At 41.2% G+C, this 17,178-nt stretch overlaps 1 protein-coding gene across 1 annotated transcript in view; it reads left to right on the top strand.

Moving 5' to 3' along the window:
* Positions 1-17,178, top strand: part of Rasgrp3 (RAS guanyl releasing protein 3) — a 96,358-nt gene that overhangs the window by 53,391 nt on the left and 25,789 nt on the right. Inside the window, exons 2-9 of the mRNA XM_021659492.2 lie at positions 5,105-5,305; positions 6,574-6,676; positions 9,024-9,086; positions 9,593-9,724; positions 11,032-11,179; positions 12,521-12,694; positions 13,737-13,853; positions 16,535-16,810. Coding sequence (XP_021515167.1) covers positions 5,236-5,305; positions 6,574-6,676; positions 9,024-9,086; positions 9,593-9,724; positions 11,032-11,179; positions 12,521-12,694; positions 13,737-13,853; positions 16,535-16,810 — 1,083 coding nt within the window. The 5' untranslated portion in view covers positions 5,105-5,235. The remainder of the gene's footprint in view (positions 1-5,104; positions 5,306-6,573; positions 6,677-9,023; positions 9,087-9,592; positions 9,725-11,031; positions 11,180-12,520; positions 12,695-13,736; positions 13,854-16,534; positions 16,811-17,178) is intronic.

Genomic DNA, 17,178 nt, shown 5'->3' with positions numbered 1-17,178 from the left:
ACTGTCATGTGGGTACTGGGAATTGAACCAGGGTCCTCTGGAAGAACAGCCAATGTTCTTAACTGCTGAGCCATCTCTCCAGCCGAATATACTATTTTCGATAGCTATTCTCATTGTCAGTGTTAAATAACTTTTGGCTCAGCCCTCCATATGTGTGGGGGATTTTATTCTTTATGTCATGTATTGTGGCCCATGTACAATGATTTACCCTTGCTATAATCACAGGGTTGGTTCTCTGTGCTGAAACTATTCCAGTAAGTCTGTGACACAAACAACTTTGACAGTGATAGACAACAAAACTGATGGAACATGCTGGAAAGAGCAACTGACCAGAGGAAATAAGGTAGAAAGAGAAATCTAAAGAACTGAGGGATGAATTTGAGAGAACTGGGATTGGATGTTAAAGTAACAAGATCAAAGTTGAAATAACAACAGCAACAAAATTTAATTGCAAAGTATGAACTGGGAAGAGAATAGCTGTGCTACTTTGTAAGGTTTTATTATTTACTTTTTAATCTTTTAAAAGACAGCAGGTAATGTGGGCACTCAAGGGCATAAATGGTAAAACCAGAAATGTACAAAGCCTAGCTGGGAGGGTTGCGGTCATGGTGAATGTAACTAAGTTGAAATAACCTGGATCAATTCAAAGGGTAAAAGAGAAACAATTTCTCTATTCGTATCTCTACTAATTTCCCTTAGTGGCTTAATGTCCTTTTAACCCAATCAAGGAAAAGTAGATGAAATGTTAGCTAGGCCTGGTGGCAGCCCTGCCATAGTTCTGTGGCTCAAACTTGGAGTATGAGGGTGACCAGACCAAAGCAAGAGGAACCTAGAACTGCTCCTTTTGTAAAGAAGAGAACATCATATTAAGTTGTTCCAGGAAGTTCAAAATAATTTCCGAGATACCCACACAAGTGGGAGCTACAATAGCTTAAAGAACGAAGACTATAGAATGTCATCTCAAATTCCAGAAGAGTTTGAGGTTTCTTCTATCAGTGAGAATTTTGGGGTCTTCTTCCTAGTGTCTCAAATAATTTTTCTCCTGTTAATAAATCTCAGATCTGTATCTATCATAGCTAGGCAAAAGATCTTTTAATATCTAGCCATCCAAGTAAAAAAAAAAATCTATCTATCTTTTACCTCCTGCCGCTGCACCAAAAGAGGTAGTCTTCCTGTCCCTAAGACCAATCTCTCCACTAATGCATGGGATCCATCACTCCTGTCCTGCCAGGATTATTATGTGTGAATTAACTTCTTACCTTTTCCACTCTTCCTTCAGTTAATGTTTAGCACTTAATCCTTCTTAAGGCTCAGCTTGGAGTCTCTGACAGCTATTCAGATAGCAGCTCAAAGTTCCTTGAATGTCACAGCCATTGCTAACTCTACATGACCAAATTAACTCATTTGTCTCAATGAACTTTCCTGTTCATTGAGTAATGAACTCAATGAATGTTCCTCATTCTCTTCCTTTAAGTTCACTATGAAGCTTGGGAATGGACCTATAAGCTGGCCTAATATCTAAGTAGAAATGTTGGCATTCTCTTAAATTCTTTTCTTTTTTTTTTAATTCAAAGTGATTTTATTGCTGGTGTATACAAGAGAATTTATGCCACTAGAGCAGAGGCTGTAGATGACTCGTATTTCCAATTGGGTGGGAGGACCCACTTAGTCTTATAGTAACGAGCCAACCGGTGCTTTTAAAAATAATAATAGTAAGCCATTAATATTATATAAGAAGCAACCTTAAACATGCCCAGCAAAACAAAAGAAGCACAGCGTGATGCTAGTGAGAGCTATGTTTTTGCGCGATGAGATTATAGGTAACGTCTTTCCTTGATGTCCATCTTAAGACGTAAGTGCCGTTGTTTTTGTAAGGCGGAATCTTTGTTTTGGAAAAGGTGTTTGTAGACACAACAAGGCCCACATGAATGAAATGCGATCACAGGTAAATGTGCAGGAGACAGAGGATAAGTGGAGACACAGACAGGCTTGGTGATGGCAGAAACAGATTGTAACCCAATAGCCCAGTCCACTTGGCCCACTACAAACCAGATTCTTCACTGCTCACAAATACAGCTCAAAATACAGTGACAGGCCTTTAGTACAGGGTTATTTCTAACCACTTGTGAGCAACTTAACACTTCCCAGACAACCCAGGAAGCATTTTGGAATTTGGCTTGAAAATACACTTACAGTCATGTACCGCTATTTCCAGCTAATTGTTTAGTCTCAACTTTTAAACATACTCACCGAACTTAAGTTAGAGAGAAATCAGGAAAGTGCCAACCTAGAAGAGGTGTGAAACTCTTATTATGACTATGGGTGGACCCTGTTAAATATAAAAGGCTGACAGAAATTTCTAAAGCTAATTTAAAGTAGTGAATCAAACTGAAAAAAGGAAAAACAAAACTTAAGTATTTATGAGATCTCTAATTCTCACACAAATTTGCACATAGACAAACTTTGGGTGATTTTTGCTTTATTCATTCATAAATCCACTCATTTGTAAAATTAATAAATCTTTCTTGGGGGAATTTTCTATGGAGAATTATTGCCTCAGACATTCAAAGGAAGACAAATTCATGAAGACAGTTAAGGCATGCTGAGTGGCTTGGAGAGAGAAGCGTTTGTTTGTTTTGTTTTTTTGTTTTTTTAAACTAGGGTGGTCTGGAAAGGTTTGCTGATAAGATAGTTTTATTATGGGGTGGATGAGAGTTGGCTCCACATGGCTTTATGTATCCCCTTCCTGTTGTTTTCATTAAGCTGTTCCTTTTATCCTCCAACTGTGGTGCAAAGACATGACCATATAGAATGAATTGACAGGAAACCTAGAAACCTTTTATTTTAATTGTAGAATTATATGCCTAATGCACACACTCACTCAAACGTCCTCCTGTGGCGATCCAATTGAATGAATACAACCATGCCAGTTAGTCATTGTTTCCCATTGCTTTCTGTAGCTGACTGTGAGCCCGCTGCAGGCAAGGACAGAATGATTCCTCCATCTTGGTAGCGTCTGTGCCTAACACAATGCCTAACGCTCGGTAAACAAAGCTTAAGAGGGAAATAAACACTGAGTCACACAGTTCACCAGAAGGTTCCCTAAAGGATTCATTTATGCACTCCTCTGTCCAACGCTTTATGGCAGGGTGGCCTCTGTGCCTCTCCCCATCCTAAGATGATCTGGCATCAGAAACCAGCTCTATGAAGCAAGGTGGTGCTGTCTTCCCAACAGGGACACATTCCATAACTGACTCTAAGGTGTTGCTAACCCCAGTTGCCATGGCCCTCTCTTACTTCTATGACTGACGATTTTCATTACATCCCCTTTTCTGATGTGGTGTGAAAGAGTACAACATTGGGACAGCTCACACTAGTCATATCATCTGGGGAAGTCATATGAGGGAAAGGGAGCCCAGAAGTTTTATTTTAACATGGACATCTTGCTTACCCAATCATTGAAAGATGAGGTGGTTGGGATTAATTTGTTGAGTCTCTGAATTCCATAAGCTTATATATAAGTAAATATTGCTTCCTCACAGCATCATGATGAAGATCTAAGAAATACCCATTGCTGGTGAGAGTGTAAACTTGTACAACCACTTTAGAAATTAATCTGGAACCTTCTTAGAAAACTGGGAATAGCCATACCTCAAGACTCAGCTATACCACTCCTGGGCATATACCTGAAAGATGCTCCATCATTCAACAAGGACATTTGCTCAGCCATGTTCATAGCAGCTTTATTCATAATAGCCACAAACTGGAAACAACCTAGATGTCCCTTACCTGAAGAATGGATAAAGAAAACTGTAGTACATTTACACAATGGAATATTATTCAGCCATTAAAAATATGGAAATCATGAAATTTGCAAGCAAATGGATAGAACTAGAAAAGATCATCCTGAGTGAGGTAACACAGACCCAGAAAGACACACAGTATATACTCACTTATAATTTTATGAACTTTAGTCATATAGTACAGGATAGACATACTACAATGCACAGACCCCAAGAAGATAAGGCCAATGAACATCTTAGCCTTCATGTGGGTCCACTAGTTAAGGGAGTGGGGGACATCGCTGACATGGACCATGTTGCCTGCTTTTGATGACTTCCCCTGATGGGACTTCCCTACCAGGCTATAGGGAAGGAAGACAAACTCAGTCCTCATGTGAATAGATGAGCTTGGGTGTCTGGGTAGAGAGGCTCCACTATTCTAAGGAATAGGGGAGAGGGGATGTGGGAGGGAGGATAGAAGTGGAAGGAGAGGAGGGAAGAACCTATGACTGAGATGTAAATTAATTAATGAAAAAGGAGATCTAATCAATAAAGTTGGGTAAAGATTAAAACTTTTATCCTGGTACCTAGTGCATTGGGCAGTTGTTCAATAAAAGAATATTGCTTTTTATGATTGTGGTGGTTCATGTTTGAATGTTTGAAAATGGCCCCAGTTGGTGGAACTGTTTAAGAATGATTAGGAGTTGTGGCCTTGTTGAAGGAAGTGTGTTGCTGGGGTTGGGCTTTGAGAGTTCAAAAGGTCACACTCTTCCCGGTTAACTCTCTTTCCACCTGTGATTGTGCATCAGGATGCAGTCTCAGCTGCTGCTCCAGCAGCATGCCTGCCTGATGCCATGCTCCTCTAACCCTCTAGGACAGTGAGCCCACCAAGTTTAGAATTTTCACTTACAGTTGCTGAACATTCACATGATCGATGAGGATGCTGCTTATAACCACACTTGTATTAACAGGTGGGTGCTTCTGAATAGATCTGCAACACCGACCGTCAAACTAGGTCAAGTGAGTAGCTAGCTTTCTTGAATGCCTTGGTACGTAAGAATATGAAGTGAGTGTAAAGCACTATTTTAAAAACTGGTCAGCTGCAGAAAGGGATGGCAATGAAGATGAAACACCTCTGTGTTCAAGTCACAGTGCATGCTAGGGGATATCCCAGCCAGGCATTTCATTCTCATGGCGGGTGAGATCATCTGTCAATCTGATACTTCTCTTGTAGACCATCCAGGCGATGGCAGTGGCAGGGAAGCTAGGAAAGCAGTTTCTTGATGTGGTCTAAATCTAGTCTTTTCTTCTTGTTCTTTTAGAGTGTTCCTGAAGTATAATTAGGAACAGAGGCTATCAAAGCGTGCAAGAGAACCATTGGCTCTTACAGATATGGAGATAATCTGTCTGCTGATGGAAATGTCTCCAGATTTTTGACAACGGCTAAACAACCATGGGGTCCAGCGGCCTTGGGAAAGCGGCGACGCTAGATGAGCTGCTCAGCACATGCATTGAGATGTTTGGTATGACCCTTTACTCTCCAGTTCCGTTGTGCCTCTTGGTGCTGCCACTGGCTTTAGTTCAGATGCAGGCTCTATGGAAAAGGTTTCAGTGTCTGCACATTGGTGTCTGAGGGTGGACCTCTAGTTTCCCTGGCTTTTACGTTTCTTTTTCTTCACTGCCCACAGCTCGTATCCCAGGCAAACTATCTACTTATTCCTGGAACATTCCTAATGTCATTTTCTAAGTCCATATTTTTCTTCTCTTATTGTTATTCTCTCTGAGGTCATCAGCTGTCACCCTAGATATTAATAATTCCTAACAATGTATCAGAAATGGTGCTTAGTTCCACCATTCCATGTCCAGTGCATGTGCTCATAATAAGTATGGTACATGCTACAGTAGTGATTGCCTTGTTCTTTGACTCGTGTGTCTTTCTCTCTGTGCGTACTTTGCAAAATATACCATAATCTTCATTTGTACATATCTTGTGTCTTATCACAACTATGAGCTTTGTTTTGCTCTTTGTATATCTATCTTATCATTGAGCATTGGAGTCACACAAGAGAACTTTGTTTAATCAACTTAACAATTTGATTTGTCTGAAACAAGCCAGAAGTAAGCCAGAGTGGGACTATTGGATAAAATAGAGAATGCCAGTGGTCAGCAAGGTGGCTCAACTAAAACCAGTGCCAAGCCAGATGGTCTGAGAGCTCACATGGTAGAAGAAGAGAGCCAGGTTTTCTGAAAGCTCTTCTCTGTCCTCCGCACATGAAGTACCCCCACCCCAACAAATAAATAAACAAATACAAGATGATCACTTAATTTGAATTTAAGATAATCAACATTTTTTTATATGTTTCAAATATGTCAAGGCCATACTTGTTCTGACAAATTAATCATTATTTAACTTTCGTTCAAATTTACCTAGATATCCTGAATTTGTATTTGCTATCTTGATCAATTATAAGGTAGAAAAATGGTGACGCCCATTTACCTTAGTTTGAAAGGAAATGCCAGCTGAAGTAGAAGGCAAAAAAGACAGTTGGGCTTGGCAGTTAAAAGTGCATGCTGCTCTTAAAGATGACAGAGTTCATGTCTGAGGCTCACAACTGCCTGTTACTCCCATTAATGCCTCTGGCTTCATGAGCACGTACCAACTCTTCTACACATAATTAAAAATAAATTTTACAAAATATAATGGGCATATGAGACATTGTTGGCACTGCGATGTTTAAGGAAGAAAAGATTAATCCTGCCATCTCTTCACCCCTTATTTTATTGTCCGCAGATGACAATGGAGAATTGAATGACAGTTATTTGCCAAGAATAGTGCTCCTGATGCACCGATGGTATCTGTCTTCCACCGAGCTGGCGGAAAAACTCCTCTGCATATATCTTTTCAACTGCTGTGCAATGTTTTTAGTCATAAATCACGTTCTGTATTTAAATCGAGTGTCTATCTAAAACCTGCAAATTAAGAGAAATAAACAGTCTTAATCCGTCAGTTATCCCGCTGCTTTGAGGCTACACAAATGTTAGATGAAACATCTGGATGATGGACCAAATTGTTGACTAGATACTGGGTATTTCGGCTGTGCTTGCTTTGGCTGTCTCAGTAAGATGTGAAATGGAACAGAAGTTGCAGGCTGAGGGTTCCTAACCTATCCTTAACTTTTTGACTTGTGGCATAATGAGTGAATATTTAACAGTCTGAAGACCTAATTTTTTTCTCCCATCATGACAACAAAACCTAGCTTTAGTTTTCACATTTCCTCTCCTTGGTAAGACACAGTGAATGTTCTAGAACAGTGGTTCCCAACCTTCCTAATGCTGAGACTCTTTAATAAGGTTTCATATGTTGCACTGACCCCACAAACACGAAATTATTTTGTTGCTATTGAATAACCGTAATTTTGCTACTGAATCATAATGTAAATATCAGATATACAGGATATCTGATATGTGACACTCAAAGGGGTCTCGACCCACAGGTTGAGAATCACTGTTCTAGAGTTTTTGTTTTTTTGTTTTTTTTTTGTCCCCCTCACCCCGTAATTTGCTGGTTGATGCTAAATTTTTTGTTTTACTGACAAAGAAACAAACCAACCAAAAATATGTACAAGCCTGGAAATTAAATTCCACATAGCTGAAAACTTCATTTTGGAGTAAGAACAGCTATTTATTGATTTTGTGTATGAATATGGTCCTGAAAATGATAATGCAAGCAGGCTCACAGTAAGAGGCGGTTTATTATAAGATCTGTGCTAGCTGTACAATCTCTAAGGGTCTTCTTTTATCTCTGTCTTACATTATCCAAGAGGCCCTGTGGGAGTGGGGGAGAATGCCTATTGGAAAAGGAGAGCCTGGGACTTAGACAGTCTGCCCAGGCATTATTGCCTGCCAAGGCTGCCTGAGCCAAACAGGGATGAAGCCTGTCCACTTCACATTTCTTCCTTATATCCTCCCACAGTCTCAAGGGACAAGGCAGTGTTAGAGAGGGAAAGGAGGCATCACCTTGAATGGAGAGCCTTGGCAGTGAGCAGAGTCTCTGTGACTCTTGGTCTCACTATTAACAGACAGATGAAGGGAAGGAGGAGGGAGTTTACTGCATGATCCATACATTGCCTACCAAGTTCATCCACAAACATCGCTCTGATCCTTAATATGCTTGCCAATGCAGGAAACACAAAGAGGGGTAATCAGGCATGTTAAAGCACAGTCTGGGAAATTTCAGATGGCATGAAAGTGGAAGACCGGCATTTTCCTCCTTGGATTCTTAACCAACTCTGTGCCCACTGTGCCTGGCTACAGTGGGAATATTTGTTAAAGAAGAACCAGTGATAGACTTAAGAACAAATAACAGCCATGGATTAATGTATCTGAACATGACATTCTCAAATAGCAATGAGATTAGGAGATTAGAGTGCTTGCTATATAAAACACCAATCCTAAATACAAAGTCCTTTCTAGCTAAAATGGTGCCTGTGGGAATTGTCAATTTTGAATTCTGTAAACTTTGCAGTGTGCTTGCGACCACAGTTTGTGTTGTTGATTGGCAAGTGCTCAGGAAGGTGCAACCGATTTGTAAGTGACTTCTCCAGCGGGTCAAAAATGCATCCCAGATCATTTGACTACTCAGTGTTGACACGCTCACATCCCCCTTCCATGCCCATTTGATGACCTTTAGGTTGAATTCACATCGTCAACAATTCTGAAACACAAACATTTCACATCTTGGATTTTTAACAAATTTCATAATAGCTGTACTTACATAATAAGAGGTCAATAAGAAAGACACCCAAGCTGGGCATGGTGGTGCAGGCCTTTAATCCCAGCACTCAGAGAGGCAGAGGCAGGTGGATTTCTCTAAGTTTGAAGCCAGCATGCTCTATAGAGTGAGTTCCAGGACAGCCAAGGCTACACAGAGAAACCCTGTCTCAAAAAGCAAAACATACACACAAAAACAAACAAACAAACAAACAAACATGGCATTCATGTCTAAAAATACACTATTTTAAATGGACTCACATTTAAATACAGCATCACATTAGTTCAGGAGTGGGTTTTTTCTTCTTGTGGTGGTGTTGCCTCTCCAAAAGTTTCAGAGTTAGAGGCATTTTGCATTTCAAAGTTTTGGATTAGAGGTGCTCAGCCTGTAACTCAAACTGCTTGGATTCATGTAAATTGATGCAACAGGATAGGCATACGCAACAAGAATATTTTCTTTAACTAGCCTACGTATCGGAATGCCAGTGGAGAAGGCTGTGATGAGTTCCGACTGAAGATCTGCTATTTCATGAGGTAAACCCATTTACAGATTTAATTTCTCATAGTTTTGGATTCTGAAATTGTCAACAATTCCTATCTTTCTAAGCAGCCTGTACTTCTCCCCCCGCCTTTGTAACTATCCGTTCTTCTCTGTTCCTCCTGGGTAGGGTAAAATTTACCTGAGGGACTAGAGACCAAGTAGGGGATGATGCCTTAGGGAGTAAAACCAGCTCACAGAGCCAGCAGATTCAATGTTTTCTACTCCATCACTGTACCCACATTGTCATGAATTGGGGTGGGGGCTCCCCTCGGCTGTGCTCTGTAGTAAGTCAGGAAGAAGTTCAAGTTGGCAGGATCTTGGTTCTCATTGGAAGGATATACAGAAAGGACAGAAGGACACAGGTAGGATTGCTGGGGATAGGAACTGACAATTTGGAACTATGGTACTGGGTTCATTGTTTTGTTCATTCTACAGTAGTCTCCAAAAGAAGTCCAAACGAAATCTTTCAGCTGTCTAAAGTTCTTTCTATACCTTCCAGGTACTGGATTCTAGAATTTCCTGCAGAGTTTAACTTGGATCTTGGTTTGATCCGCATGACTGAGGAGTTCCGGGAAGTAGCTAGTCAACTAGGATATGAAAAACACATCAGCCTCATGGACACATCCAGCGTGTAAGAGTGGCAAGTCTTTTGATCTTTATGGGTCCTTTGCTTCGGGGAGGGGCTGGTAATGGGCCTTCTTGGCTGGAATCTACATTGTTCTAGAAGGAAGTTCCTTCTTTGAGAACAGCCTGGTTACAATGAACACAGCTATCTATCTCTCCACACAATCTACCTCTCCAAGCTGCAGTTTACAGGGCAGTACCTTTATGGGATTATTCTGTGTTTGAAAAGTCCACAAGAGAGCACATGAACATATTTGACACACAGCGGATGCTGAGTACGTAGCTCTCAGTGTCTCCTGTGCCCCAGCTACTCAGATCACCACACGGATTTCTCCTAGGAGCCTATCAGAAAATAGTCTTGGGTCCTGACTAAGCCTGCTGAATTGGAATCTATACCTTAATAAGATCCCCAGGTGATCTATATTTTCATTCAAGTCTGAGGAGTTCTGTATCTCAGTGTTCCAGAAGCTCACTCTAGCTTTCACAAATGTTGATGGGAGTTGTGTCCCGACTGGATATCTCATTAGGGCCTTAGTACTAATTAGACACATTTAATACAGACCAGCTAACTTTGCTCAGGGAAAGCTTTCTCATGACCCTAGCTACGTATGCTTGTCCATATTACAACTGTATATTCTATCCCAACATGGCCTGAAATTCCTTATGTAGCCTAGGCTGTCCTTGAACTTGTGATGATTTTTCCATCTTGGATTTCTGAGTGCTAGAATTTCAGGTGTACATCAAATATACATATTTTGTGTCTTAGGCATTACCTGAAAATGCTTCTTCAAGATCAATAGATAGTGAATGACCCAGGATTCATCAGGGGTGCCTGTTTACAATGCCTGCCATTCAGATTTATTCCTAATAAATCAGTGCCTCTAGAAGTGAGATATAGGCCTTTGTCTTCATAATGAGTTTTTCAGATAATCCATATGATATTCACGTGTGATAACCACACAATGGCTGTTTCTAAGTGCCTTGAATCACCATCTATAGGCCAACAAACTTCTGCGTTTATAGGCTTAGCCATGATCTCTTCTTCATAGTTTAGATCTTGCTTGGCCACAAGGAATACCAAGTAAGAGACTCAGGATGGCTCAGGGCACACCTACCCTGCCTAGAAAAAAACAACTCCAAGTCTGTGTTCTATTGGCAAAGGGTGGGTGGTTTTCTCTTCAAATATGGGGGACAGGGTATGCATTTCACACAAGCTCCTGGCAGCAGGCCAAGAGTTACAGTCAGTAGGTTAATATCTTCCACTGAGTAAAATCCGTTTTCGGCACGCTGACCAGACTTGCTCTTCTTTCACAGTCCTTCCTATGACTGGATGAGGAGAGTCACACAGAGGAAAAAAGTATCGAAAAAGGGGAAGGCCTGTCTCTTATTTGACCATCTGGAGCCCATTGAGTTGGCTGAGCACCTCACTTTTCTGGAGCATAAATCTTTTAGAAGGATCTCAGTAAGGAACTTGATGGTTATTCTTCCAAGGGTAACAAGCACTGTGCCAACTTTCCCAAGAGCTGCGCGTTCATACTCCCAAGTGTTGGCAGCCTCTGCCACTGGGCTCGGCTGGAAATGTGCCCTCAATTCACAGGAACAATCCCTTTTAACCAAATATAAATATTATCCTGTCTTTAGTTTATGGCTCAGGAGCTATATTTCTGTCACTATGTTCAATGTCTCCTTTCATAGAATTAAAGCATGATTTTTCTAAATATTCAGCAGAGATTTAACCGTTCAAGGCTTATTTAGTTAGAGTGACCTTCTCCAAGCGAATAGTTTTGCTGGGCCTTTTATTTATGGTGGTGGGGGTTGGGAGTGAGTTAACTTATTTTGGTATCTATACAAATGCCTAACTATGAAAATAGGTTGAGAATTAAGAACTGGAGGCTGTGAGGAGATCTCAACATTAGATGGCCTCTTTCCCAGAGACAGAAGTCCTGAATTAGACTTTCTTTCCTACACTTCTCATTTCTTTTCTATGTTCCTTTTCCCTTCCATTCTCCTTCCTTCCTCACCTACAGTCTTGTCAAGCTGCCTTTTTGTTGTTACCCCTTTCTTTAGAGTGGTTCCATCAGCCGTTTACTTGCTCCATCTTGTGAGCTCAGGTGAAGTCAGTAACTGTTCCCTTCCCAAGAAGCCTGAACTTAATCATACCATGGTTGGCAAACAAGACGATTTTGACTAGAAGCATAGATTTCTTCCTTCCTTCCTTCCTTCCTTTCTTTCTTTCTTTCTTTCTTTCTTTCTTTCTTTCTTTCTTTCTTCCTCACTCAATCTTTCCCTTTCTTCTTTTTGTTTTCTTGAAATACTAGAAACCTATTCTTACCTGAGAATATGATATTGCATCCATTTTCTGTTCTTTGGTGTGTGCCATTGTATCTTAAATGTGCTTGTTCTTTGGTGCAACTGGTAGAACTGAAAATGGAAAGGCTTAGTTCTTTCCCGGGAGATACTGATCCTGTCTGCATCAGTATTCTCAAGATAATGGCCTAGGTAGACCTTAGGGTTCAGTAAGGTTGAAATTTTCTGGAATCTAACTTTGAATTTCCCCTCTTCTTCCCCCTCCTCTAAGGCACTGTGGTTTGTGTGTTGGTGGGAGTGGGTTTTGAAATGTGGTAAAATAACCCATAAAGACACACAGGTATTGAACTTGAAAAAAAGTACTTTATAGATGAAAAATGAAAAAAATCACCATGTTGCTATGAAAGGCTAGCTCACCCCTTTTATCCAACTGTCTAATGCCTGATTTTGTGAAAGATCTATCACAGTTGAGAATCTCTCATTCTTCCTTTGCCAGTTCACAGATTATCAGAGCTACGTCATCCACGGCTGCCTGGAGAATAATCCTACCCTGGAGAGATCTATTGCTTTATTTAACGGGATCTCTAAGTGGGTCCAGTTGATGGTTCTTAGCAAACCAAGTCCTCAGCAAAGGGCAGAAGTCATCACAAAGTTCATCAATGTAGCACAGGTTCGCTTCATCATAATCAGATCTGGGGTTGGGAATTCTGTATATTTATTAATTTTATTGAGGAAAGTCACTAAGAACACTGGCATCAACAATAAGAGAGCAATGAACAGGACAGGAGCCTACCACAGACGGCCTCTGAAAGACTCCACTGACTGAGGTATTGAAGCAGAGGCTGAGACTCAGCCAAATTTTGGGCAGAAAGCATGGAATTTAATGAAAGAAGGGGGAGATATAAAGACCTGGAGGGGACAGGAGCTCCAAAAGAAGACCAACAGAGCCAAAATACCTGGGCCCTGGAGGTGCTGCAGAGACCAATATGCCAACCAAGGACCATGCATAGAGCAGACCTAAAACACCTGCTCAGATGTAGTCCATAGACTCAGTCTTCAAGTGGGTTTCCTAGTAAGGGGAGCAGGTGCTGTCTCTGGCATGAACTCAGTGGCAGGCTCTCTGATCACCTCCCCCTTGGGGGTTACAGTCTTCTGAGGCCACAGAGGAAGACAATGCAGCCAGTCCTGATGAGACCTATAGGCTGGGGTCAGATAGAAGGGGAGGAGGTCCTCCCCTATTAGTGGACTAGGAGAGGGGCATGGGAGGAGATGAGGGAGGGGGACACATCCAGGATACAAAGTGAATAAATTGTAATAAATAAATAATAATAAAAGAGTATAATCGCAACAATCCTGAGACTTCAACATGTAAGTCTATAGAGTATTTTAATAAATAAGAATTTAGATAAAAAACAGTAAGAGAGCACTGGACAATTAAACCACACATAGCTGTCTAACGAACAAACCATATTCCTCTCACACAACAAGATTGCTTTTAAACAGCAATGCTTAGAAGTATTTAATTGTATCAATGTGAAATGACTGTTACTGTTTTTTGAGAGAATTCAATTTTCATTTCATCTTAAACTGATGTGTTTTCTCCCTAGATTCTTGTTACTAAAATTCTGCTTGTATTCACCTGTAATCTGGGAAATTCAAAACAATTTTTTAAAATCCTTACCAAGTACTGGTATTAACATGTTTCATTGCAGAAACTCCTTCAACTAAAAAATTTTAACACCTTGATGGCAGTGGTTGGTGGTCTTAGTCACAGCTCCATCTCCCGACTCAAGGAGACCCATTCTCACCTCTCTTCAGAAGTTACAAAGGTACTGTGGCTTTGATCTGAATTCCCACTAAGCATTTTAGATTGCTGAAATGTACTCCCATCCTCACAGGCATCACGCAGGAGGGCAGCCTTTCTCTCTTAAACCAATGCAAAGTTGCACATAGGGAACAAAATAGGAAGGGAACGGCCCCACTGGCTGAGTCTTTCCATAAAACCAGATTGTTGCTGATGGGAAGTATAAGAATGTCCTACTCCTGATGAGATCTGATAGACTAGGATCAGAAGGAAGGAGAGGATGACCTCCCCTATCGGTGGACCTGGGGAAGGGCATGCGTGAAGAAGGGCTAGGGAGGGTGGGATTGGGAGAGGAGGAGGAAGGGGTTTATGGGGGGATACAAAGTGAATAAAGCGTGATTAATAAAAGTTAAAAAAACAATAATGTGAAAAACAAAACAAAACAAACAAACAAAACAAAAACAAAACAACAAAAAAGAATGTTCTGGCTAGGCTTGTGAGATGGCTTCAGTGGGTAAGGATGCTGGTGACCTGGGTTTGATCCCTGGACCGCACATGGTGGAAGAAGAAAAAACAAACAAACAAACAAACAAACAAACCAACCACACTTCTGACAGTTACTCTCTGATCTGCATACATATGCTGAGCCATGCACACCCCCTCCCCAATAAATAAATAAATAAATAAATAAATAAATAAATAGAAGGAAAAAGTGTCCTAACCAAAGAGAAATATATTGTAAACGTCACCAAACATTTGTTTGGTGCTTGCTACGTGGCTGGCACTCTTGACAAATGTGGAAGATATCTGATGAGTAAGATAAGTGCCCGGTGCTTCTGAAAGGAACTCACCAGGGCCTGCTTGAGTCACTGCCCTGTGGCACATCGGAGATGCAAAGGAAAGGAAAGCAGAGGTCTTCTATGGAAATACTCAGACTCTCCACTGAGTTGCCAGAGACAAAAGCACGTGCCTTTAAAACCCAATTCACAACGGGTGTTCTGTACTGTACTTATTTGCAAACCAGGTCGAACAAGCTTTTTACTCCCTGAACTGAAAGGAACGTGTTCCCTTACTCGAACACTTGGCTGCAGTAGGAGGAGGGTGTGTTCTGTTTTAACCTTGAAGAAGGTGAAGGTGGAGAAAATCTAAACTGTTTAAATAATAAAGCAACATGTTGTCTGACATCCCAGGCAGTCCAACGGCAGGGCAAAGCCAGGTGTGACCTTACCAGAGCCTGGCTCAATGGCTTCACCTTCTGAATATATCATATCAGGGCTTTGATTTGTAGGTGCTTTTTGGTTGTTTGTTTGTTTGATTGATTGATTGGTTGGTTTTTATTGCTTGCTTGCGTTATTAGCCTGCTTTTCATCCTGATCAGGCTTTGGGGAACAACAGGGAAGAACTACTCTTATTCATGATAGATTTCTCATTTTCACTCTCCCCTCATTAATTAAAGACCCTCTGTCTACACGTATTGGGCCATCTCGATTCATAGGATGGCCATTATGGACCAGTAACAGTTGTCCAAGAAATACAGTGTATTAATTGGCTTAACCCTTTGTTCCTAAACTGTCTACAAATGAAACAGGTAAAATTTCCATGAGGTTAAAACAGAGTCCATCCTAAGTGCTGGGGGCAGAAACAGCCCCTGAGTCTTGTGGGATGCCTTTGGAAAGGGCAGACTGACGAAGGAGGATTCATTAGAAAGTCTAGCTGCTGCTCACTAACCAGCAAGGATTATCTATACAAACACAAGTGAGAAAGCCAGAAAAGCACCATATGGCCTCAAACTCTGCCCGCATCCCAGGTATAATGGAGCTTACTATGGGTCCTATTTTATTTTTAAGCTTTGTACTAAATTTCAAATAAAAGGCAAAATGAAAATTTAAGTTGTACAGGATAAAAAGCTTGAGGGTGATATCATATCTTGAAAAACGTATCAGAGGAATGGAGAGATGGCTCAGCTATTAAGAGCTCCTGCTGATCTTCCAAACGATGTGGATTTGATTCCCAGTAGTCACATGGTAGCTAACAACTGTCTATAACTCCAGTCCCACAGACCTAACAGCCTCTTCTAACATCCACAGGCATCATGCCAGGCACACATGTGCTGCACACACATTCTTGCTGACAGAACACTCATATACATAAAGTAATCACACACACACACACACATACACACACACACACACATATTTAAATTCTTGTGCAGGAAAAGAAACTTAAACTAAACAAGTAAAGAGCTATGCTCATATTCACCCTTTCAGTGAGTGTGAACTCTAAAACTCCAGCTCAGTGCAGCTTTTCCTACCTTCACTGTCCCAGATAAATCTTTAAGCGACATTTGCAACTTTCTCAGAAACATGAGAACATGGTAGAATAGTGCGTGTTTGCCTTTGTGAATTGTAATTTCTCATGGCTCTTAGACTCCTAAGCATACGTGATACCATTTAGCAGCTCATCTGTAAGCAGGGATCAAGCCATTTCTGTGTTGTTGCAAAATGGAGCAGGCTGTCCCAGCGAGAGCTAGGCCCAGTGCGTTTTTCTGATTCTCTTTCTCTTGGTTGATAGTTTCCTGCATCAACATTGGTACAGCTGATACTCCTCCCCATAGCAGAGGAATTCCAAGTCACGTCTTCCAGGATCTGGACGTGGGCAGGGGAGAAAGTTGTTGTTTGAAAACTCTACTTTTCCATCTCTTCCCAGAACTGGAACGAAATGACAGAGTTGGTCTCCTCCAATGGCAATTATTGCAATTACCGCAAGGCCTTTGCGGACTGTGATGGCTTCAAAATCCCCATCCTTGGCGTGCACTTGAAAGATTTGATAGCGGTCCATGTCATTTTCCCAGACTGGATGGAAGAGAACAAAGTGAACATTGTGAAAATGCACCAGCTTTCCGTTACCCTGAGTGAACTGGTCTCCCTGCAGAACGCCTCTCACCACTTGGAACCTAACATGGATTTGATCAATCTACTCACTGTGAGTCCTAGGGGCCAAGTGTGTGCTGACCAGCACTTCTGTTCCTTAATTTCTAGTGCCATAGAAAGATGTGTTGTGACAATTCCCTTTGGGGGAAAATAATTAAGGGGTCAGTACATGAGTTTGATCTCAAAGAATGAGGAAAATGGAAACTTACACCCATAAGGAGCGTGACTTAGACTGAAACCTTGTGGAAACATAATGTCCTTCTTTTGGAGGAACCCATTCAATGCTCAAATGAACCCCTTTACTTCCTAAGAGCCACTTTAGCCCTTTGCTCTCCGTCAGCACACTTGGCCAACTATCAGCGCCTTCCTTATGGCCTCAAGTCCTCTGCTTCTCTTCCGACTGAGAATTCAAAGACTCTG

The sequence above is a fragment of the Meriones unguiculatus genome, chromosome 1 (genome assembly GCF_030254825.1).
Source record: "Meriones unguiculatus strain TT.TT164.6M chromosome 1, Bangor_MerUng_6.1, whole genome shotgun sequence".
Taxonomy (NCBI): Eukaryota; Metazoa; Chordata; class Mammalia; order Rodentia; family Muridae; genus Meriones; species Meriones unguiculatus.
Note: the sequence above shows the minus strand (reverse complement) of the source record. Positions and strands in the feature narration are given on the sequence as shown.